The sequence below is a fragment of the Nicotiana tabacum genome, chromosome 12, assembly GCF_000715075.1.
Source record: "Nicotiana tabacum cultivar K326 chromosome 12, ASM71507v2, whole genome shotgun sequence".
Classification (NCBI taxonomy): Eukaryota; Viridiplantae; Streptophyta; class Magnoliopsida; order Solanales; family Solanaceae; genus Nicotiana; species Nicotiana tabacum.
In genome coordinates, this window is record NC_134091.1 from 25,030,945 (window position 1) to 25,054,028 (window position 23,084).

The 23,084-nt window shown below is 36.1% G+C and overlaps 3 protein-coding genes across 3 annotated transcripts; all 3 read left to right on the plus strand.

Annotated features, from left to right (window-relative positions):
• Nucleotides 1–450, plus strand: LOC107804775 (uncharacterized). The gene has a single exon (XM_016628707.1). It carries the CDS (start codon nucleotides 1–3, stop codon nucleotides 448–450), a length of 450 nt encoding a protein of 149 aa, XP_016484193.1.
• Nucleotides 451–4,306: 3,856 nt separating this feature from the next.
• Nucleotides 4,307–4,972, plus strand: LOC142167049 (secreted RxLR effector protein 161-like). Its single transcript, XM_075227203.1, has one exon. It carries the CDS (start codon nucleotides 4,307–4,309, stop codon nucleotides 4,970–4,972), a length of 666 nt encoding a protein of 221 aa, XP_075083304.1.
• Nucleotides 4,973–13,513: 8,541 nt separating this feature from the next.
• On the plus strand, nucleotides 13,514–17,833 carry LOC107809390 (AP2-like ethylene-responsive transcription factor ANT). Its single transcript, XM_016634002.2, has 10 exons — nucleotides 13,514–14,084; nucleotides 14,176–14,587; nucleotides 14,691–15,255; nucleotides 15,481–15,563; nucleotides 15,735–15,743; nucleotides 15,832–15,920; nucleotides 16,008–16,081; nucleotides 16,216–16,266; nucleotides 16,390–16,466; nucleotides 16,825–17,833. Exons 2-10 carry the CDS (start codon nucleotides 14,215–14,217, stop codon nucleotides 17,433–17,435), a joined length of 1,932 nt encoding a protein of 643 aa, XP_016489488.1. The 5' UTR covers nucleotides 13,514–14,084; nucleotides 14,176–14,214; the 3' UTR covers nucleotides 17,436–17,833.
• Nucleotides 17,834–23,084: the final 5,251 nt, after the last annotated feature.

Below are 23,084 nucleotides of genomic sequence, written 5' to 3' on the forward strand. Positions count from 1 at the left end.
ATGGCAGAAGACTCCGAGTTATTGGATATTATTTGTGATGGTCCATACGTCCCAACAAAGAAGGTAGGAGAACCTACTATAATGGTGCCAAAAACCAGGAAAGAGTACAATGATGCCGACAGAAAAGCTGTAGAAAAGAATTTTCGCGCCAAAAAGATTTTGGTGTGTGGCATAGGACATGATAAATATAATAGGATCTCAGCCTGTCAATCCGCCAAGGAGAAATGGGAAGCTCTACAAACGGCACATGAGGGAACCACTCAAGTAAAGCAGTCCAAGATCGACATGCTCACCACTGAGTATGAGCTCTTTAAAATGAAGGATAATGAATCCATTCAAGACATGCATACCCGATTCACTTCCATTATAAATGAGCTACACTCTCTTGGAGAAATCATTCATAGGAACAAGCTCGTGAGGAAAGTTCTTAGAGTTTTACCCAGCCCCTAGGAGAGTAAGGTGGATACTATTACTGAAGCCAAGGATCTGCAAACACTGACTATGGATGAGCTGGTTGGAAATTTGAAGACCTATGAGATGAAGAGATAGAAGGACAGTGAAAGAAGAAAACCAAAGAAGGAGAAGAACCTGGTACTCAAAGTTGAAAACAATGATTCGAGTGAGGAGGATAGCGATATGGTATACCTTACCAGAAGGTTTCAGAAAATGGTTCGAAGGAATGGAGGTATACCAAAGAGAGGTAGTTCCAGCAAACCAAAGAATTATGACCTCTATCATAAGTGTGGAAAGTCAGGGTATTTCATCAAGTACTGTCCTCTTCTGAAGCAAGAACATTTCAAGCACAACTCTCATAAAGCAGCCAAGAGGAACCCGGTTCCTGACAAACACTTCAAAAGAACAAACGCAGCTGACAATGTTGTGAAGCAAGCTCTTGCAGCATGGGGAGACTCCTCTAGTGAGTCTGAAAAAGAAAATGATACAGGTGATAGCTCCATGTTGGCATTTGAAAGTGAAGCAAATGAATATGATTCAATATTCGCCTTGATGGATTAGTCAGACGATGATGAAGATGATGACAATGATGAGGTAAATTTTAGGGATGTTCAGAGAAATCTGAAATCCTATTCTCCTAAAAAACTCATGTTATTAGCTAATGTATTGATTGATGCATATCATAGTCTAGTGAGTGATAAGGATGCCTTAACCATAGAGTTAGGAGATGCTAAGCAGACTAGAGATGACTTGGTTGTTTGTGTAGTTGACCTGAAGGAAACCATAGAAAATCTGAAAAATGAAAAGGAGGTTCTAATAGAAAAAATTGCTAAAGTAGAACATGAAATGGATGATTTGATGGTAGTTGTAGTTGACTTAAAAGAAACCATTGAGAACCTTAGTAAAGAAAACAATGCCTTAGTGGAGAAAGTTGCTATCACTGAGCAAGAAATAGATGATCTCCTAGTGGTGATTGCAGACCTAGAGGAAACAATTGAGGAACTTAAAGCAGACTTTAGGCCTGAAAATTCTGAAAAAGGAAAGGAAATTTTTAGTGAGGCACATATTAAACTTAAAAATGAGCTGAATATTGTGAAAACTAATTTATGTGCTGAGCTTGAGAAAAATAGGCAGCTTCAAGCAGAATTGGAAAAAGTAAAAAATGATCTTGAGAAATCTCTTAAGTGGACCTGGTCCTCAAAAGCTATTACTGCCATGTATTTTAACAATGGTGGAAACAGGCAGTGAATAAGGTTCCTAAAGGGAGAAAGTTCCCTATAACCCTCATAGCAAGTACGTCATTGTACCTGATAACTGGCTTTGTACCCACTGTGGGAACAATGTGCATTTCAAGGATAATTGCCAAGCCAGAGTCCAGTCTGTTCAGAAAAACAAAGTTTTTGCTGAAAAAGTAACTACTAGAAGAGGACCAGGTGCCACTCACAAAAAACGCATGTTGCCTGCATGGACTAGAAGAGCTCTCATTCATCCCTTTTCTCATTACAAGGGACCCAAACTTGTTTGGGTTCCTAAATCTAACCCTTGAATTCCTTATGCAGGGAACAGTGAGAGGAAGCAGTCAACAATGGATCATGGACAGTGGATGCTCTAAGCACATGACTGGGAATACCATAGACTTTCTTACAGTGAAAGCCCTGCAAGGAGGGAATGTATACTTTGGAAATAGGGAAAAGGGGTACATTCTTGGTGTTGGAAAAATGGGAATGTCTCTCTAACACTCAATCGAGAACGTGTATTATGTCAATGGTTTGAAGTACAGTCTCTTGAGTGTTTCTCAAATTTGTGATAAGGAAAATAAAGTGGAGTTTTTGTCAAAGATATGCACAGTTACTAATCTGGTAACTGGTGAAGTGGTACTTGTGGCCAAAAGATACAAGAACATCTACGTTGCTGATTTCGAGTCCCTACAAAGTGGTGGCATGAGCTGCCTGAAAGTTGTTGATGATGATGCCGAGTTGTGGCACAGAAGGCTAGGACATGCAAGCTTCTCTCTTCTGAACAAGCTGATACAGAAGGACCTGGTTCGTGGCTTGCCAAATTCAAAGTTCAAAGAGCACAAAGTATGTGATGCATGTGCTAGAGGGAAGCATGTGAAATCTTCATTCAAGCCAAAGAAGGATGTTAGCACATCAAAGCCACTTGAACTACTTCATATGGATCTATGTGGCCCTATGAGAGTGCCAAGCAGGGGAGGAAAAAGATACACTTTTGTGATAGTGGATGACTACTCAAGATTCACTTGGACGTTGTTTCTCAGAACAAAGGATGAGACCTTCGAAGTATTTGTAGCCTCTGTGAAGAAAATTCAAGTGAAGATGGAATCAAAAGTGGCTTGTATCAGATCCGATCATGGAACAGAATTTGACAATGCCAAGTTTGATGAACTCTACAGTGAAAATGGCATCACCTACAACTTCTCAGCTCCAAGAACTCCACAACAAAATGGAGTTGTAGAAAGGAAGAACATAACCCTTGAAGATATGGCCAGAACAATGCTTATTGATAGTGGGATAGCCAAATATTTCTGGGCAGAAGCCATAAATACTGCCTGCTACTTGGTGAACAAGTGCATGATCAGATCTTTCTTGAACAAAACTCCCTATGAGCTGCTAAATGGAAGGAAGCCCAAGCTAACTCACTTAAGAACGTTCGGGGTGCAAGTGCTATGTTCTCAACCATGGAAAGGATCAGCTTGAAAATTTTGATGCCAAAAGCGATGAAGGAATTTTTCTGGGGTATTCTTCTCAAAGCAAAGCTTACAAAGTTTACAATAAAAGGACTCAGTGTGTGGAAGAAAATGTTCATGTAATCTTTAATGAGTCCCCTTCATCTGGTGAGAAGAGCAACAAGGATGATCAAGACAGTGAGCCACTGCTGGTTCCAAGGGAAATCATTGATATGGCAAATGGAAAGGCAGATATGATGAGTCAAGTGAAGGAGACAAATGAAGGCAACACAACCTCCTCCACTCCAACTCAAGAGGAACCAGGTACCCAAATCACAACTACTGAAGCTGAAGAAAGAGTGGTTGATGCAGTTCAAAGTACTCCATAGGTAGCAGAAAGAAGAATGCAAGGGAACCAGTCAGGATTACCTAGTTCCTCCACTAATGATATTCAAGTGCCAAACTGGAAACACAAAAGCTCTCATGCTCTCGATAATATAATCACCCCTTGATTCTGGAGTCCAAACTAGATCAAAAGCAAGAAGTTCACTTGCCTTCTCAGCCTTCCTCTCCCAAATAGAACCCAAAAATAGTAAGGAAGCCTTGAAGGATGCAGACTAGATCACAGCTATGCAAGAAGAGCTACATCAATTTGAAAGGAACAAAGTATGGCACCTGGTACCTAGACCCTCAGATAGAACCATCATAGGGACCAGGTGGGTGTTCAGAAACAAGCTTGATAAGCATGGAAACACTACAATGAACAAGGCAAGGCTAGTTGTTCAAGGCTACAATAATGAGGAAGGGATTTATTATGAAGAGACCTTCGCTCCAGTTTCTCGTATGGAAGCCATCAGAATTCTCATTGCCTTTGCACCACATATGGAATTCACCTTGTTCCAAATGGATGTCAAAAGTACATTTCTGAATGGTTTTCTCAAAGAAGAAGTCTATGTTAAGCAACCTCCACGTTTTGAATGTTTTGAACATCCTGAATATGTGTTCAAATTGGACAAGGCAATGTATGGTTTAAAGCGGGCTCCTTGAGCTTGGTATGAAAGGTTGTGAAAGTTTCTCTTAAAAATTGCTTTACAAGAGAAAAAATTGACAACACTCTGTTTCTGAAGAAACGAGGAAGGAACCTGCTCATTGTTCAGGTATACGTTGATGATATTATCTTTGGGGCAACAACTGACTCTTTGTGAGAAATTTGCAAAATTCATGAGAGGTGAGTTTGAGATGAGAATGATGGGGGAGCTGAACTTTTTCTTGGGTATTCAAGTGAAGCAGTCCACGAAGGGAACCTGTATCAGTCAACAGAAATACATCAAGGAGCTTTTGAAGAGGTTCGATATGGAAGCATCAAAAGTGATCGACACTCCCATTGCCACTGCCACTCGACTGGACTTGGATGAATCTGGCTCTTCTGTAAATCAAACAATGTATCGAGGCATTATTGAATCTCTCATCTATTTCACTACCAATAGACCAAATACTGTATTCAGTGTAGGTCTATGTGCAAGGTTCCAGTCAAACCCCAAGGAATCTCACCTAAAGGCTGCCAAAAAGATTCTGAGATATCTTAAGGGAACACAGGACCTAGTTATGTATTACCCTTCAGGTGACAATTTTAATCTTGTTGGGTACGCTGATGCAGATTATGCAGGTTATCTAGTGGACAGGAAAAGCACATCCAGAATGGCTCACTTCCTAGGATCCTGTCTGATTTCATGGGGCACAAGGAAGCAAAACTCTGCAGCTCTCTCAACAGCTGAAGCAGAATATGTTGCTCCAGCTTCTTGCTGTGCCCGGCTCTTGTGGATAAAACAATAATTGGAGGATTTTGGAGTATACACTGACTGTGTACCTCTTCTATATGACAACACCAGTGCACTCAACATGGTAAAGAACCCGGTCCAGAACAAGAGAACCAAGAACATTGATGTGAGACATCATTTTCTCAGAGACAATGTGGAGAAGGGGCTTATTTGTATGAAGTTTTGTAGTACAGAAGAACAAATTGCAGACATCTTCACCAAAGCTCTGAGCAGGGAACATTCTGAGAAAAACAGGATGGCACTGGGGTTAATCAAGCCTAATTGAGAACCTGATTCCCTTCCATATAGCTATGAAAGTTACATTCAGGTAAATCTAGCTAAAGTATTTTCCGGCCAAGCCTAACTCACTTCTATACCGTTGCAGGTAGACACGCATGGTGATTATAGAAGCTGAAGAAATAATGCATGAGCGGTAAAAGAGAGTTGAAAAATCTTTTTTGAAAGACCGGTCAAGAACCTGGTTCTTGTACCACAGGTTAGTAGTCTTATGTTTTTTCATGCATATCTCAAAAGAAACAAAATTAACTGCCACGTCATCCACCTTTTCAGACCTTGTATAATATGTCTTTTCTTTCAAATCTTTTCACTTCCCTCTGCAATGTTGCATCTTCCCACAAACCTACAGCCGTTTCAGAACCCGTTTCTCTTCCCTCATAATTATCCTTTCCCTCCTTAAAACCCCTACACCTCCTAAACTTAAGCGATCATCCTTCTCTCTTTCCACTCTTCCAAAACTTTCTACCCAACTATCTACCATGGCTGAAGAGCAAGCAAACCTACCCACCTCTGAAGAGAAAACCCTTGACTTATCCGCCATGTTAGAAACACCACCAAACGCCCCCTCTTCTACCATTGCTTACCCAGAAACACCCAAACTTGATTCCCTTTCACCCCCTATCTCTCTCATCACTCCCTCTGTCGATACTCCTTCCTTAAGTGTGGAGGACTCAAAAGCACCAAAAATAGATAGTGTTTCTTTTCTATTGCCTGATACTCTCAAAGAACAGAACAAGAATAAAGAAAAGGGTGAAACTCAACAAGGAAAAGGGGTGTCCGAGGAAGATACTGATCAGTCTACTAGTCCTCTAGTTACTGCTGCTGCTATGGAACCTCAAGAAAAGGAGACCATCAAAAACATGTTGGCCATTGCTGCCGAAAGACTGGTGAATGAGGTAACTTCTTCCTTGTTTGAGTCTCAGGGGGAAGGGACTCCGCTCTTAGGAGAAGAAGGAACAATGGTGCTCTTCGGATCTTCTGCTCCTGAAGAAGCTACTGGGAACCCTGCTGATGAACCTGATCCCCTCCCTGAGGAAACATGTCAGGAATCATCTTCCCAGGTCAGCTTCAATCCTTCTCCATCTCCTCACTTTGATGCTGAATTATTGGATTCCATCCCTCCCGTTGTGAGATCTAGTGATAAGGATGAACAAGATAATGTAGTTCTCAGTGCACGCTTTAAGATTAGAAAGTTCGTGGTCACTCCTGAGCCCCCTCCTAAGCGACCTACCACAAGGTTGCAACAGAAGGAGGCATTTGAGTCTTCCTTGAAGAAAAGCAAAAGGAGTAGCAAGAAAAAGAAGAAGAGGCTGGTGAAGGACGGGGAAATTATGTGTGAAAAAAGTATACCTGTAGTGGAAGTGGATGAGGATGCTCAAGAGGAACCAAGTTCCCTGGTTAAGAGATCTCAGAAAAAGAAATAATCTGTTGAGAGTGCTTCAAAGGAAGCTGTTGAAACATCAAGTAAAAAGTCTGTGAAAGTTAGTATCAAGTCTAAGCAAGTTGTGGAGGAAAAATAGAGTTTGATGATGATATTCTGGTGAAATCAAGTAGCAAGGGTAAGTCCATTGAGAAGTCTAGTAAAAGGAAGTTGGAAACTGTTGGGGCACCCGGTTCTGTCAAAAGGGTGAAAAGTGTAAGTGTGCTTGGGCAAGAAAGGTTGCAGTACCAGAAGGTATTGTGGGGTCGCACGTTTGACCTAGAGATTTCTGAAATGGCGGTATGAGATAAATTCTTGAGATGGTGGAATTTCAGAAGTGGGGCCATCTGTTCAAAGAGGATGTGCCCAAGGTGTATGAGGATGAGGTCCAAAGTTTCTATGCTGAACTCTTCACTGTTGAAGATGGCCACATCTGTGTCCTAGAGAATGATGTGGATATTGTTATTGATGCTACTGTGTTGGTAAACATTCTCAGGGTTCCATCTGAAGGGTTGCCATCTGTGAGAGGCACTTGTGGCTCTAATTTTAGGCGCGCCATTGTGAAAGAGAAAGTTGTCCAGCATGGGGAACAGGTATACAAGAAGGCTCTGCTTCCTGTATACCAATTGTTATTTGAGTTGGTTAATAAGGTTCTGCTCCCTCGTGCTGATAAAAGGTCCATCACATCCTGGTCTGATCTATACTTAATGGAAGCATTGGATGAGTTTTGCTCTATCAATTTGCCTGCCATTGTGATTGAACATATGCAGAAAGTAGCAGCTTTCAAGGATGGGAACCATGGATTACCTTATGGCTTTCTTCTCACGCGTGTCTTCAAGTTCTTTAATGTGCCCTTGGGACAGCCCAAGATGAGAACCAGGAAACATACCTTCTGAAAAATTACACCGGAGGAATGTGAATGTGTTGAAAAGGTTGGAGGAATGGGCAGCACTTCGACGATCTCCCAGCTGATCAATGCCCAGAATAGTGCTACAGAGGAGATCAGGAAGCTGAAGGCAAGGAATGCCATTCTCGAGACTCAGCTAAGTCAGGCTATAGGGGCACCAGGACCTTCCAGTTCATCAAGTGAAGAAGTTGCTCGTCTATCAAAAGAAAATGCTAAGCTCAGACAACAGGTGGAGAACCTGCGAGAGAAACTGCTCCCAGAGCAGATGTCCGCAAATGCTCGGATTGACCTTGTTCTCAACACTTTTGTGGCCTCCCCCAAGCCTTCTTCCTCTAGCTCTCCCTAGGAATATCTTCCAGTGACCAGTGCCAGTGACCGGTGTCAAGTTTCTCTCTTTTGTTTTGATGACTTGTGGTAGTTTTTTTTTTTTTTGTGATGTGGATGGACTTCACCTGAACTGCTCCCGCTTTGAATAGTCCAAACTTGCCTCTGCTTTCTTGGCAGAGGCTTATGTCTTATAAATCAATGTAGACTCTCTTTTTGCTGTTAAATGCTTGTATTTTTTTGCATCTCTTTTCTATCATGTTGTGTGCACACATGTGGCATGAGTTAGCTGGGCTAGACTTCTTTATGCTGATTACTTGTTTGTGTATTTTTAATGATGCCAAAAGGGGAAGATAAATTGAAGCAGGGGCATCTGAGTAAGGGGGAAGCATAGAGTCAGGGGGAACTTGTGAAGTTTCGGTACTTTATCTGGTTTATTGTGTTCTATAAATGGTTTTCAATTTTTAAGTTTGTCATCATCAAAAAGGGAGAAATTGATGGGTTTAAAGTATCTTAAATTTATGTTTTGATGATCTAACAAACTTATTATTAAGAACCAGATAAAGGACCTGATGTACACTTAGTATATATCTCTATCAACAGACTCAAGCTAGTGTGTGTTTTATGACTTCAGACATAAAAGAATCAACTCAGGGACATGATCCCTTTGAGTTTTCCTGAAAGAAGTACGAAGTCAACTCTACAGTTGGAAAGTGACTGCCTGCACTGTACATGCCACAGTGCATAAACAGTGCAGCAGTCACTACAGTACATAAACAGTGCAGCAGTCACTTTTCATTGGGAAAGGCTTTTTACCAACCAAGTGTTTACATCGTTCAAGTGATGTCATCCAAAGGATATTAACAAGAAGCATTACAACAAAACATCACTTGAACACTTGTGAAATAACTCAAGCACTCAAGATCTGATAATCAAGCATTGAAGTCACAAGTGCATTAAGAACAAAGTACAACAGTACTACGGACCAGTTCCTACAACAAGTCTTTTGTATGTCCTTAGTTAAGTTGTATCTTTGTATTAGTTTTTCATTGTAATTCCTACTTTGCTTATTTAGAAGCTTTAACTAGGAACTTCCGAAAATCATAAACCCTTAGAGTTTGTGTCGTGACTAGAGTTAGTCATGAGTTGAAGTCTTTGTAATAGGTATATTACAAAGTGGCTTGTAATAGGTGTATTACAAGTTAGTGAGGGATTAAGAGTTTAATTCCTAGGTTACAATAGGTTGTAATCTAAAGATTGCTCAAGTAGTGAAGTTGAAATCTTACAGGTGTAGGTCGTGGTTTTTTATCCCATTGAACAGGGATTTTTTCACGTAAAATCTCCTGTGTCATTTACTTACTGGTTCATTAGCTATTTTTGTGGGAACTGGTATAATAAGACCAGATCGCTATATAAATCGGTCGGACTATGTTTAATCAAATAAAATTTAATTATCATACGTTGTGATTAAGATTCATCACGAATTGGATGGTGTTACCTTGACTGTCATTCTCCACAATCATCCTCTTATCTGAAGCTGGGACCAACAATATAAACAAACTCACAGAAGCTAATGTTGTTTTGTTTAACCATCTGGTTTCTTGGATTTATTAGTCAACTAATTCGGATTTGCACCGACGACGAAAGGACAAATGCTTCCTATCAAAAATATTTTTATTTTCAAGAATTAGAACGGTATGGTTGGGTCTCACCATATACTAATGATTTCATAGCAGGGAAAGAAAGGTAGGTTTATTTCTAATAGTGTTTGGTGGAGTCACTCATCATTACCATATAATCAAAGGAAAAGAATCCACACGCACAAACCCCTCTCCTCCCTTCAATTCCCTCTCTCCAATCCTCCATTCTCAGTACTTCCCTCCCAAAAACCTCAGTAATGATCAGTCTGTTTTTTTTTTTCTCTTTCAAAGATTCAAACCAAATGATTTGCATTTGGAAAATCTGTCTCCACGAATACCTCCATCCATGCAGTTTTGGCATGCAAAATGTTACCCTTATTCTTCCGAAAGTAAAAATAGTGCTATTTATCTTCTTTTTTTCTCATAATTACCCACGACCACTAAAAGGAAATCATTTCTTTTCTCATTCTATATGTTGATTAGCACTCAATTAACTTTGTTGAAGGATCGTGCATTACCTTAAGATCCTTAGTAACTAAGCAAATTAGGTCATTAAGTTTCTTATTTGTTCTCCCTTGATTTCTTTAATTTTGTGTTAAAGAATCATTTAATATAACGTACGTGCACAATGTATAATATCATTCGACACATTTTTTTTGAATTAATTGACTAGTTATTAGAGATGCCATTTTGTATAGTTTAGATTTAAATTATTTCTTTAAAACAAATGTTGAAAATAAATTAACTATGTTCTTCTAGGAAAGAAGAAGAGAAGTGAAGTAGGGTATAAGGTGAACCTGCGTAAACTACATTTGTTTTTCTTTATTACTTAATTCTTTCTGTTGGAAAAAATAGATAAAAACAAAAATGAAGACTGTTGATTAGATCCCGTGAAGAAAATAAATGAAACTAAAGGACAGCACACAAACAATAAAGATGATGGACATTTTAATCTTTTAGTAGCTTTTTTTAATTAAAGTGTAAAACATTCTGCAGTGACTATCCAAAAGAAGACTTTCTCTTGGATAAACATGTGGAAGAACAGCAAATCTCTAATATAAAAGCTTTCGTTTAATAAATTAATAGATTGTCAATTTAATAAACGCAAGAAAAATACTTTTTAAAGAAATAACTTATTAGTATAAAGAATTATCAGTAAAAAGCAAAGGATTTTCTTTTTGAGGGCCCTTTATTAATCATTCCTGGAATATTTCAAGCAAAAGGGAGACCCACTTCCACTTTATGTCTAGCAGCAGGTGTTGACTACGCTCCTTATTGCCCTTAGAAAAAGCAACAACTATCAATCAAAGGCATGCCTTTCTTTTTTTTTCTTCTTTATGTTAAAAAACAACTTCACGTACTCTACCAAAGCATTCCTTATGCAAGCGGAGATATAGAAAAATTAGAAGGAAAAAAGAGACAATAAATACTCATGGTATACATTTTTAATAGTATTAAAAATTTAATCCAATAAGCATCTTTTAATAGTTCAAGGTGGAGACGATGAAAAAGGGAAGGAAATGTTACGCTACTAATGGGGTCTGACTTCAATCGTGGAATGCAGGAAGCTCACAAACTGAGCTAGCCCTCAACCAAAATTTGATATCTTTTTGCCTTGAATATAAGAAAAAGTTGTCATAAAACCAATATCAAAGTTTAAATACACATAAAATTAACTCCGACTAACTATATTTGTCAAAACAAGTTTCTTGATAATCATAAAGTTCCTTTCCCGGCATAATGGTTTTGTACTTATATGTGTGAATAATGATATTCACACGAACATGCTACAGTCCTGCGTAAGTTTGGTTTACACTATATAATTGTGTTTAAAAATTCACTTAATATTTTATAAGCTAGTAAGATGTATTTTTAGAATTTAAAATTTATAAACTCAAAATTCTAGCTGCCTGCACAAGAAGGCGGCAGCAGTCGAATACTTTGTGACCGTGAATGAATTTAGAAAAATCCAATACTGTATTCCTGAATCGTAGCAGAATATCTTTGGCATAAGGTTGTTATAAGCCTTAAATGCTGATATATTCCTTTTCTCTTCTTTCTTTTTTGGTTATTTGATCTGTAATATATATAATGTCGGTAACATTCTCCCTTTTATAACTTTTCGTTTTGACATCCATAAGAATAGCTTTCTGTTCAGTAGTTAAGCTCTTGTAAATCACGCTGGTATTCAATAATCGATCATTCATAATTTTGCCTAATAATCGATCATTCATAAATTTGCCTAATTAAGGCATGAATAATTTCTTGCTCAGATCATTCATGAGAAAATGACACTCTCGTTTATTCCTCAACAAGATTGTAGTCTACAAGTTATAATATCGTTTATTCTCATTTGAACAAGTTATTGCATTCAAAAGTCATTGAGATACGAATAGCTAAACAAGTTCGCACCAGGCAATCCAATTGTGACTTAGGAAATGAATTGTAGTCTTTTTATATAATTTTGAACAATTCTCCCTTATGAGCTCGTAATATAGCGTTTAGTTAGGTTGATGTCCATTTTTTTTACGGGGCACATATCACCATCTTAGTTTGTCGGAGTTACAAAATAAGTTCATACAATCTTGCATCCCATGAGATATCCTTATTTATTCTACCATTGTACCAAACGATCTCTTGCAGTATAATAAATATCTATCTCTCTCTCCATATATATATATATAGAGAGAGATATTTATTATACTGCAAGAGATCGTTTGGTACAATGGTATATATATAGAGAGAGATAGATATTTATTATACTGCAAGAGATCGTTTGGTACAATGGTAGAATAAATAAGGATATCTCATGGGATGCAAGATTGTATGAACTTATTTTGTAACTCCGACAAACTAAGATGGTGATATGTGCCCCGTAAAAAAAATGGACATCAACCTAACTAAACGCTATATTACGAGCTCATAAGGGAGAATTGTTCAAAATTATATAAAAAGACTACAATTCATTTCCTAAGTCACTATGAGACGGTTAACACCCCTTGCACGCTCGTACACTCAAGATTGGACATTAGTACATGGAAAACATAATACGACTAAGGTCCAATATTAAATAAACTAAAAATAAAGATGTGTCACCTTGAGACCATATAATTAAGAAAATATATGTGAACTTCACTCAAATTTCAAAAATGGGCTAATCAGGATATGTAGATTAGCCAAGACCATGTAACCCCATAACAATTTTGTTTTTCATTTTAAAGTGATTCATTCATGCTATAAATTATTTCCAATGTTCTTATTAGAAATAAAATGATAATCATGATAGGATCTTAAAGACTTAAAGGAAATTGTACCGCTCAAAAATATGGTTAATTGTTATTTATTCATCTATCCTCAATCAGAGATATTAATTGAGATATTAACATAGAACCACCTTTGTTGGTAAAGCTTTTCACCCAAAGTGAGATATCAATTACAGCGCTAACCCGAATTAATTGAATTCCAAAACGTATACCGATCACCAGATTACAAAAAAAATTTAAAGGAGCTTGTGCATTAAGTAGAAAAGAAAGGACTGAGTTTTGAAAATGGTTAACACCTGTGATCTGAAGAGAAATTACAGAAACAAGGTGGTAGGAGTGGCTGGTAGGGTGGTGGGGTGGGGGTAGGGGGAGAAAGCTGTTGTACTGTATGAAGTGACTGGATGGGCAGATGTCCTGCCCATTGCCCGTCAATCAAATCTATCCAAAACCCCTCTCTGCCTTATGCTACTGCTACTGTTAAACATTTGCTCCTTTATTTATTTTTTCTCTTTTCTTACATTTTCTGAACAAAAAGCAAATTTCTTTTGGTTACTACTGATATTTATCTCTGACCACACTCCTTTCTTATTGGTTCTTTATTTCCCACTAGATTGAAATGGCCCTCCTCTCTCTCTCTTCTTCAAATCTTGGTGATCCCTTTTTTTATACAGCAATAAAAATAAAGAATAAGCCAAATATAACCTTTGCTCATGTCATTAGTTCATTATGGTTTTAAATAAATACTGGGGGTTTGTAATAAGTTGAGAATAACATAACAACTTAGGCCTTTTTCTTTTCTTGGTATGAATCTTGGGTATCTCTTGGTTTAAGCTATAAGGTTTTGAGTCTGCTAATTAGTTAAGAAAAAAACAAAAAGATAAAATGAAAAGGTAAAAAAAAGCATATACTAGTATATATCTAGTGTAAGATAGTAGTAAGAATATCTATTTACACAGATCCCTATGGCTATCCAATGCAGGGGTGCTATCCAGCATTGCTCGCTGAAACTCATTCTCTTTGTTTAGTTTAAAGGGTCCAGTTTTTGTTCTCTTTTTAAAGAGTAAGAAAAGAAAGAGAATGAGAAACTACAAGAAAGAGAGTTTGGGCTTTTTTCACCTTGATTGAAGAGAAGACTTCTTTTCCTTTTCCTCTTTACTTGTGGGGAGCAGCACACAAAAAAATTTCTTTGGTTTCATGAGTTCTTACTGCAACTACACTACAAAAAAGAAAAATCTTGGCCAAGTTTTTTCATATGCTGTGAATCTTGAATTTTAAAGGTATGATTTTTATTATTTTTTTCTTTTTCTTGTTTTGAAATGATTACTTTGTTTTCTTTCAATGATTGAACTGAACTATCTTGAACCACAGAAAAACTTTACAAACTTACAAGAACATCTCAACAACTGAATGAAGATGAAGTCCAACAGCAGCAACAGCAGCAATAATAATAATAGTAATAGTCATAATGATGGTAGTAGTAACTGGTTAGGTTTTTCTCTCTCTCCCCACATGAAAATGGAGGTTACTTCTTCTGAACCTCAACACCAACATCATCAGTTCAATAATCAGAGCTCTATCCATCCTAGTACTACTACCTCTGCTCTTGCTCAAAGTTTCTATCTTTCATCTTCTCCTATGAATGTGACTTCAAATACCTCTGGTCTTTGTTATGGTGTTGGAGAAAATAATCCCTTTGGCCATTCTTCTTTATCTGTTATGCCTCTCAAATCTGATGGCTCTCTTTGCATAATGGAAGCTCTCTCAAGATCTCATGCAGATGGTTAGTTTTGTTTTCTTCCAAAGTTTTAATCTTTTTTCACTTTTCTTGTTTCCTTTTTTTTTTTCCACTAAAATATATTTTGTTGTTATCTTTGTGTAAAAAGCTATGGTGCAAAGTTCTTCATCACCTAAGCTTGAGGACTTTTTAGGTGGTGCAAGTCAATATGGAAATCATGAGAGGGAAGCTATGGCTCTAAGCTTAGACAGCTTATACTATCACCAAAATGAAGGCTATTATTCTCCCATGCATTGTCATGGCATGTATCAAGAATCATTATTAGAAGAAACAAAGCCAACTCAAATTTCAAACTGTGATGCCCAAATGACTGCAGTTTCTGGAAATGAGCTGAAAAGTTGGGGACACTATGCTATTGACCAACATATAAATGCCACTTGTAGTAGTATGGTTGGTGCAGGTGGTGGTGGTACTACTGGTTCTGGTGGTTGTACAGTGGGTGGTAATGATTTGCAGTCTTTGAGCTTGTCTATGAATCCTGGTTCTCAGTCTAGCTGTGTTACTCAAAGACAAATTTCTCCTAATGAGCTGGAATGTGTTGCCATTGAAACAAAGAAAAGGGCTTCTGGAAAAGTTGTTCAAAAACAACCTGTTCATAGGAAATCTATTGATACATTTGGTCAGAGAACTTCTCAGTATAGAGGAGTCACTAGGTCAGTCCATTTCTTTCATTTTTTAAAAACCCTTTGAATTTTTTTTTCTGTTGTGGGGTTGCTATTTTTGAGGAGTTTGGCTATTTCTTGTCCTTCAATGTGAAAATGGGTTGCTACCAGTTGTCATGATTTTGCCTTTTTAGTTTTTCTTATTTTCTTGATCTTGAGTATCTGCTTTTATTGTTAAGATTTTCAAATGACATAGTGTGAATATGTTTTCAACAGACATAGGTGGACAGGTAGGTATGAGGCGCATTTGTGGGATAATAGTTGCAAGAAGGAAGGGCAGACAAGAAAAGGAAGACAAGGTTAGCTAATATGAAACTTTTATTGAATCCACATAAATTTGCTGGTTGTATTTTCTTCTTTTACTTTTTTTGGCCCCATTCTGTTCATAGTCTGACTATTGCTATGAATTTTTTTGTCATATATCTACTTGTTGGGGATATTCTATTCAAATCAACTCCACCCTATTTCAGTTTATCTTGGTAAGTGACTTTGTTTTTATCAATATTTTAAGACACCTGATTATATTTTTTTACTTAATACTAAACTGATAATAAATGTGGAATTTAGGGGGCTATGATATGGAAGAGAAAGCTGCAAGAGCATATGATTTAGCTGCACTGAAGTATTGGGGACCTTCAACTCACATTAACTTTCCGGTATATATGAGTTAACTAATTTCTTGAGTTGTTTTTTTAATGCCTATTAACCAACATGAGGCAGTATTTCTTGGCTCATTTTTGCAGTTGGAGAACTACCAAAAAGAGCTTGAGGATATGAAGAATATGACCCGGCAAGAATATGTTGCACACTTAAGAAGGTGAACATTTGTTTGAATTTTCTACTAGGTTCCTTTTCAAGTGTACTCAACTCATATGAGTTTAAATTTGTGTGATATCCTTGTATTATTGTTGAGTTTGTGTTGAAGTTTTTGTGTTATAACATTATATTCAGGAAAAGTAGTGGATTCTCAAGAGGTGCTTCAATGTATAGAGGAGTGACAAGGTATTCTTGACATTGCATCTAAACAAAATATTGTCTTTCTTTCCTTTTAAAATGCGCGGAAACAACCTGTTTTTTCCTTTTAAAATGATTAGCAATTAATTTTCTTCTGTTTTTTAATGGCAGGCACCATCAGCATGGAAGATGGCAGGCAAGAATTGGAAGAGTTGCAGGGAACAAAGATCTCTATCTTGGGACTTTCAGTAAATCCTTACGAACTCTCTTAATTAATTTAGTCCTTTAAACATATGATTATTTGTATAATTTTTTACTTAGTTGGCATCCTGACAAAGAATTTGATAAAGATCATTACATTAAAGAACTGCAATTTTGTGTCTTTCTTTTTGGTACCACATTTCTTTTTAGCCACTAGTAGTAATGCTTGTCAAAGGCTGACTATACTATTACTTTGCCGGTGTATCACTCATACTTGGTGGGACTGAAAAACTTTTCCAAAAGCTGTTTCTTCCTTCTGATCACATAATAAAGAGGGGAAAAAAATCTCTTTCTCGGTATATGTTATATTAAAGTTTTATGACATAAGTTTTGTAATTTTCACAGGCACACAAGAAGAAGCTGCAGAAGCATATGATGTTGCTGCAATAAAATTCAGGGGTGTAAATGCTGTCACAAACTTTGACATATCGCGATACGACGTGGAAAAAATCATGGCTAGTAATACTCTTCCTGCTGGAGAATTAGCTAGGAGAAACAAAGAAAGAGAGCCAATAGAGTCCATTGAATACAATCTCACCGGTCACAAGAATGAACAACCGTGTGTTCAAAATGACGACAACAACAACAACAATGGGAATAATGTCACAGATTGGAAAATGGTGTCATATCAATCCTCTAATCCTTCCCTAGGAAATTATAGAACCCCAACTTTCTCAATGGCATTACAAGATCTAATTGGTATTGATTTGATGAATTCAAGTAACCATGCAATTCTTGATGATCAACAGAACAAGATTGGTAACCATTTTTCAAATGCCTCATCTTTGGTTACTAGCCTTGGCAGTTCAAGAGAAGCAAGTCCTGATAAAAGTGCAGCCTCTTTAGTCTTTGCTAAGCCTACAAATGTCAATGCATGTATTCCCTCTGCTCAACTGAGGCCAATTCCAGTCTCCATTTCTCACCTACCAGTCTTTGCTGCCTTGAATGATGCATGAGGCTAAGGCTGAGGCTGTTGCTTTTTTTGTTACATGTTGTAACAGGTTTTTGCATGAACAAGAAAAAGGAAAACAAATTGGTGGTGGTTGGAAAAAAGGTGAAAAAAGAAAAGAAGATGTCGGATTTTAGCTAGTATTTTTATTTATTACCTAATTTTGAATGTAAGTGGATGACTTTAGGGTACTAATGGACAGGCAAGGTGGGGGGCCAATTACCTGTCTGTAACTATGTATTGGAAACTTTTTCAAACTCAAAAAGAAAAATTTCCTTTAGACATCCATTGATTTAGATTTTGCTAGAAATGGAGGGAATTATGTTGTTAATGGAGGGTCTAATCTAATGATGAAAATTCCACTGGTAATATGAGAAATGAAAATGACCCTATATTATTATTCAATCTACTTTTTCTTCTTTTGTGCTTGATCAAGTACAAAAACTAACTCAATGTTTCTCAATAATGCAAAAAGGTATATCTTTTGACCAAATTATTATGGCATTTTCATTCTGATAATCTCAGCCATATATTACTCAGTCTGCATAACACCATCATTCTCATATCTTTTTCTTTTCTTCTCTTTGAGATAAAGGCAATAAACATTCCTTCTCATATTTCAAAAAGGGCAGGAAAGGGAGATTCTTGGATTGATTTTTTTAAGGATTTGTAGGTCATAATTAGTTAAAACTTTGTCTCATTTTTTATGAGTCATACCTTAGTTAAAAATCACTTTAGCTTTTTAAAGATCACTTATAGTTTTAGTGTTGTACCTAAAAGCAATTCCATGTCTTGATGAGTTGATGTGGCACTAATTAACCTAAAGAAGTATTTTAATAATTGCTCTTTGTTAATTATTTTTATTCACACGTGTGAATATCCCCTCTCGTGCACATACTTGAGCAAAAATTACCATTGAGAAAGTTTAAATAATGGTAAAAAAAGGTATTTGCATTCCAAGGGGATGCGCGATGCCTATTTACCTTAATTCAAGTATTAGTAACTGATTTCGGGGCTCGTACTCGTGACTAAGTCAAGCGAAAATAATTTTATCGTTGATCCAAAACTCCTTTAAAGTTCGAATAATAGTAAATTTTGCATTATTAGGCCGGACAAGGAGGAAATGATGCCGGAAAAGCAGGAATATGTACCAAATAAAGTTAAATTTTGGTTGTTCTTCCACAAAAAAGTTACCAACAAGTCTTTAATTATCATTAATGGTTTGTTAATTCATAGTAAGTTCATGTTTCACTAATATCATATGCTTCAAATTGGACAAAGTTAGATACTGCATGTTCAGTACAAAAAATGGTCCAAAAGTTAAAGTGGACCCAAATTGAAATGACAAGGTGGGTAGTGCCCTCCATAGCTGATATTGTACTGATCTTCATAATCATGATGTTATTGTTCTATCCTTATCAAAAACTTCATTAGCTGGCTATAATTTAGCATATCCTTTAAAGTAGGATATTAAGTGGGCAGAGGAACTAATATATATTAAAAAAAAATTAAGTTTTGTGCACTAATCTTATAAAATATTTTTACATAATCAGATACTTATATGTATTAATTGAGAACTTGATAAAAATAGTAAATGATCTATTATCACTGGTTAAACTATATCGATTGTATAAAAATAAAAGATATTTACATTGCCGGTGTATCTTAAATCTACGAAAGCCATAGGTAACATTAAACTACTTCAATAAGCTAATGGTAACTATAATGGTCTAAAAGATTAATTAGTCGTACTGCATTTTATATGACGGAAAGAAAATGTAAAAAATATAAAATGAAAAGAATGTATTTTTTTCAACAATTGAATGGTCAATGAATAAAAGAAGGCAATATATGCAGGAGGGAACACTCCAACATGTATAAATGATTAAATGGCTACAGTGAATATTGTAATGGTCAAAAGGATTGCAACCTTTGTGGAAAAAAATGGGAAAGTGATTATGGATACTTCTTAATTCTATAACTAAAAGCTATACATAATGTGATATATGAAGTTTGTCACCTTTTGGTTTATAGTCAAAAACAATGATTACTTAATCGGTTGTTGACAGCTATATAATAATAGTGTAAAGCAAAACCATTGTAAGACAGCACTTAATCAGGAAATTAACTATTTTTGTCCTGCAGGCAAGTTTACCCCATAATATATTACTACTAATCTTAGCAGTGTCTCACAAATCTTTCATATTTTAAGTTAATTTTATTTATTTCGCGTCAGATTTAACTTATTCTATAAATATCTTTCACTAGTGGTATTAACTTGGCCACAAATAATAAGTATTTCATTATTTGCTACTACTGAACCTCACTAGTTGATAGTGGTTTGGTCAATCATTATTTGCAAATACTAAACTTCATTATTTGAAATGTTGGTGAAATACTGGTAATTTTCTTGGGAAGTATGTTTCGTGAAATAGTATTTTTTGTTAATTTCAACTCTTTTTTCAAGTGATAAAATTACTGTCTATACATTCAACTTTCAAATATTTTTTCCAACTTCAATCTCAATTTGTTTTCACGATTTCAACCAAATATTATCCAAACGCCCGCCAATTACAGAACAAGTTATCTAAAGTATTTCGCGTTTACGCAGTGTCCGGAGAAAGACCGTATCCAAGGGGTGTGATGTCTCTCCATATCCTAATGCAAGTATTAATGATTGCTTTTATGATTTGAACCCGTGACATATTGATCATATAGAGACAACTTTACCGTTGCTCCAAGGTTCCCTTTATGATTTTTCAGTAATATTCTATTAAAATAAAAACTAACAACCAGTTAGAATCTTAAATGAAGTTGGTGTTAGTTTAACTAGTGAATAGTATAATATATGACTGTATATCCTAAATTATCCAAAACTTAGACAATAGGCCATTCCATAAACAAAAAAAAGTATGCGGCAAAACGGACCACATGCAAATTTATTGAGGACCACGTAATCGAATAAAGTGAGTGAAAATACCAGTAATAATACTTAGAATTATATCCTATATGCTCAAATATTTAAGAAGATTTTGCTTCAAAAGAAAACATAAGAAAAAACAAAGAGGAAAACGAAACCGTACATATTGCAGCTGGGAAAGAGTGGGACAATTCTACTACTCAAAGATGTTGATTCGTTTTCAAAGAGTTATAACACTAAGTAGATTTTCAGAAAAGGACTATGATATGATGAATGCAATATAATGTTCCCTGTAGAGGGACCTTGTTTCCTACTATGAAACTAGATCTGAATTTTTTTCACTTAACACGTATAGTTGAATTTTGTTGCAAAAATAAAAAATAAAAAATGGTCCCTCTTATTTGTACCACATCTCTGTGGCTAAGTCCCCATTACCACGTGAAAATGGCAGCAGAAATATGTGCCAAAAATTCTTAAATCGGATCGGTGACATTATTGTTTCTTTGCCAAACTAAGTAAGCTTTGACATAATTGGTAGGTTTACTAGATTGCTTTTTGGTGAGGTAAAAGTTAAACCCTTAGTAAGGAAAAAAGCAAATCTATGGTTCAAGTTTTTCTTTGCTTTTAACTAATTATTTCGGGGTTTTCATTAGGTTACTTCCTAACAAATCAAAAAGATCCGTTACCTTGAATAATGACTCAATTTAAAAGTTAATTCAAATCTCTTTTTTTCATATATTACTATGTCAAGATTAAAAACAAGAAACTTCGCGTACATGGTTGGACATGGCCTTTTAGTCTATTGATTAGTAAATCCCTTACATTCTCTCACATATATGCTAGCTGCAACCATAAAATACATGTCCTAATACAAGTGAGGAAGTTGAACTGTCAAAAAAAACTTTTATTGTCACAGAAAAAAGGTATAAATAAGTATAGATAAGTATGGTATAAAGCGTTACAAAATGCATGCATACACTAGTTATTCAAAAAAAAACTCCAAATATTAGTCATTTTGACAAATTAAATTTCTTGCAAAATATTTCATGTTTTTGAAAAATTAAGAAATCGTGTATTAATTAAGTGAGACAACTTTTAAGAAATGGTTTAAGTTTTAATAGGTTGTCAGTATACACTATCAGGTCACCCAAAATATATTTATAGGTAAACTTTTTTAAATTAAATAGTATAAGATTTGTAATCTAAAAAACAAAACAAGCTACTTATTACAACATTTAAAGATACCGGATGCTATTAAACATCTTCCTTAAGGGATGTACAAAACCTTAAAAACACAATAATATAAACAGGCGGTAATAATAATTAGGGTACACTTATAGGCACATGATAGAGAAGACAGTAATTCCCAGCAACTAGTAGTACTTTTGACAAAGGTTTTACTGAGGGAAATTAAGATGAGAAGATTGAGGTGGACATGGACATGGACGGACCATTAAAGAGGGAAGATAGCTAAAATTGGGGAGGTATGTCCTGTCCCCTAGAGAAGAAGCCATAAATATGGAACCCTTTATTCTCCAATTTTATCATTTATTAAAGACCAGTGTTAGATCAGCTTCTTCAATTTTTCACCAGTACGTAAGGGGAGGTCCCCCATTCCCAGCTTGCTTCCCCTCGCCGTTGCGTTAAGTGCAATAATTTGCAGTTTTGCCCAATGGACATGTTTCACTTTCATTTACATTCATTTGCTTCCTCTCCACAAAATTCTACTACTACGAGAACCCAATGAAAACCAACAAGAAAATAGCCTAATCAGTGTTTCGGGTTGATAAAGCGTTTTAACTTTTGTGTACCGGACAGTTCGGTGCATAAAGCATCACGTATTTACGCATGGCAAGGGAAAGGGTCATATCCCAAGGGGTTTGATGTAGACAACCTACACTATTGCAAGCATTAGTGATTACTTCGAGAGCTCGAACCTGTGACACAGATAAAACTTTATCATTGCTCCAAGACTCCAAGCGTTTCGCTTTTTTTGCACTAATAGTGTATAGATCATTAAACTGTCAAGTTAAGTTAACCTATAACAATAAGTAATTCTTCGTAACAAGTCTGATATATTAGTATAGCAAAAGCTTCTAAAAACATCTATTTAACAAAAAGCTTCTCTAACAAATTGGTCTAAAAACATAACCAAAAGCTACTCTAATGAATTGAAACCTAGCTCGCGTAAGAAAGTTTAAATGTTGTTATTTGTACACTACAAATATTTTCCGGAAAATCATAGATAAACGATCAAAATAAAGTTAAAATTTGTTTTCCTGAAAAAGAATTTCAAATAAAGGGCACTAGACGTGCATTCCCAATGCAAATTGTCGGAGCATGTGGGTAGATTCAAACATATGTACGTTAATGCGTGCAAAAAAGAAAAAGCAACATTTACGAATTTTGTTTGCAGGCTTATGGTAGATTAGCTCATGTATGGTAACTAAATACTAGTAGTACCATTTGATGGGTATCAATAGTCGGACTTATCTATAACACTTAACACTTATCGTACCTCATAAACTTCGACATGTGTGCATACATGGAATATAAATATATAAATAACTTGGTATCATGAAATACTAAAAATATTTAGAGGGCACCAGTTGAGCAGAAAGTGGTGCCCCATCGCGTTAAACTTCTGAATTCCTCTCTGATCACCATATTCTTTGAAATTTAGGGTGGAAATCAGAAAAAATAAAAGGTAGAATGCAAATAATTAAGTGGTATACA

Coding starts and splice junctions, on each gene's coding strand:
- LOC107804775 (XM_016628707.1), top strand. CDS start 1: ATGGCAGAAGACTCCGAGTTATTGGATATTATTTGTGATGGTCCATAC.
- LOC142167049 (XM_075227203.1), top strand. CDS start 4,307: ATGATATTATCTTTGGGGCAACAACTGACTCTTTGTGAGAAATTTGCA.
- LOC107809390 (XM_016634002.2), top strand. CDS start 14,215: ATGAAGATGAAGTCCAACAGCAGCAACAGCAGCAATAATAATAATAGT. Junction 15,256..15,480: donor CAGTATAGAGGAGTCACTAG/GTCAGTCCATTT, acceptor TGTTTTCAACAG/ACATAGGTGGACAGGTAGGT. Junction 15,921..16,007: donor CAACTCACATTAACTTTCCG/GTATATATGAGT, acceptor TCATTTTTGCAG/TTGGAGAACTACCAAAAAGA.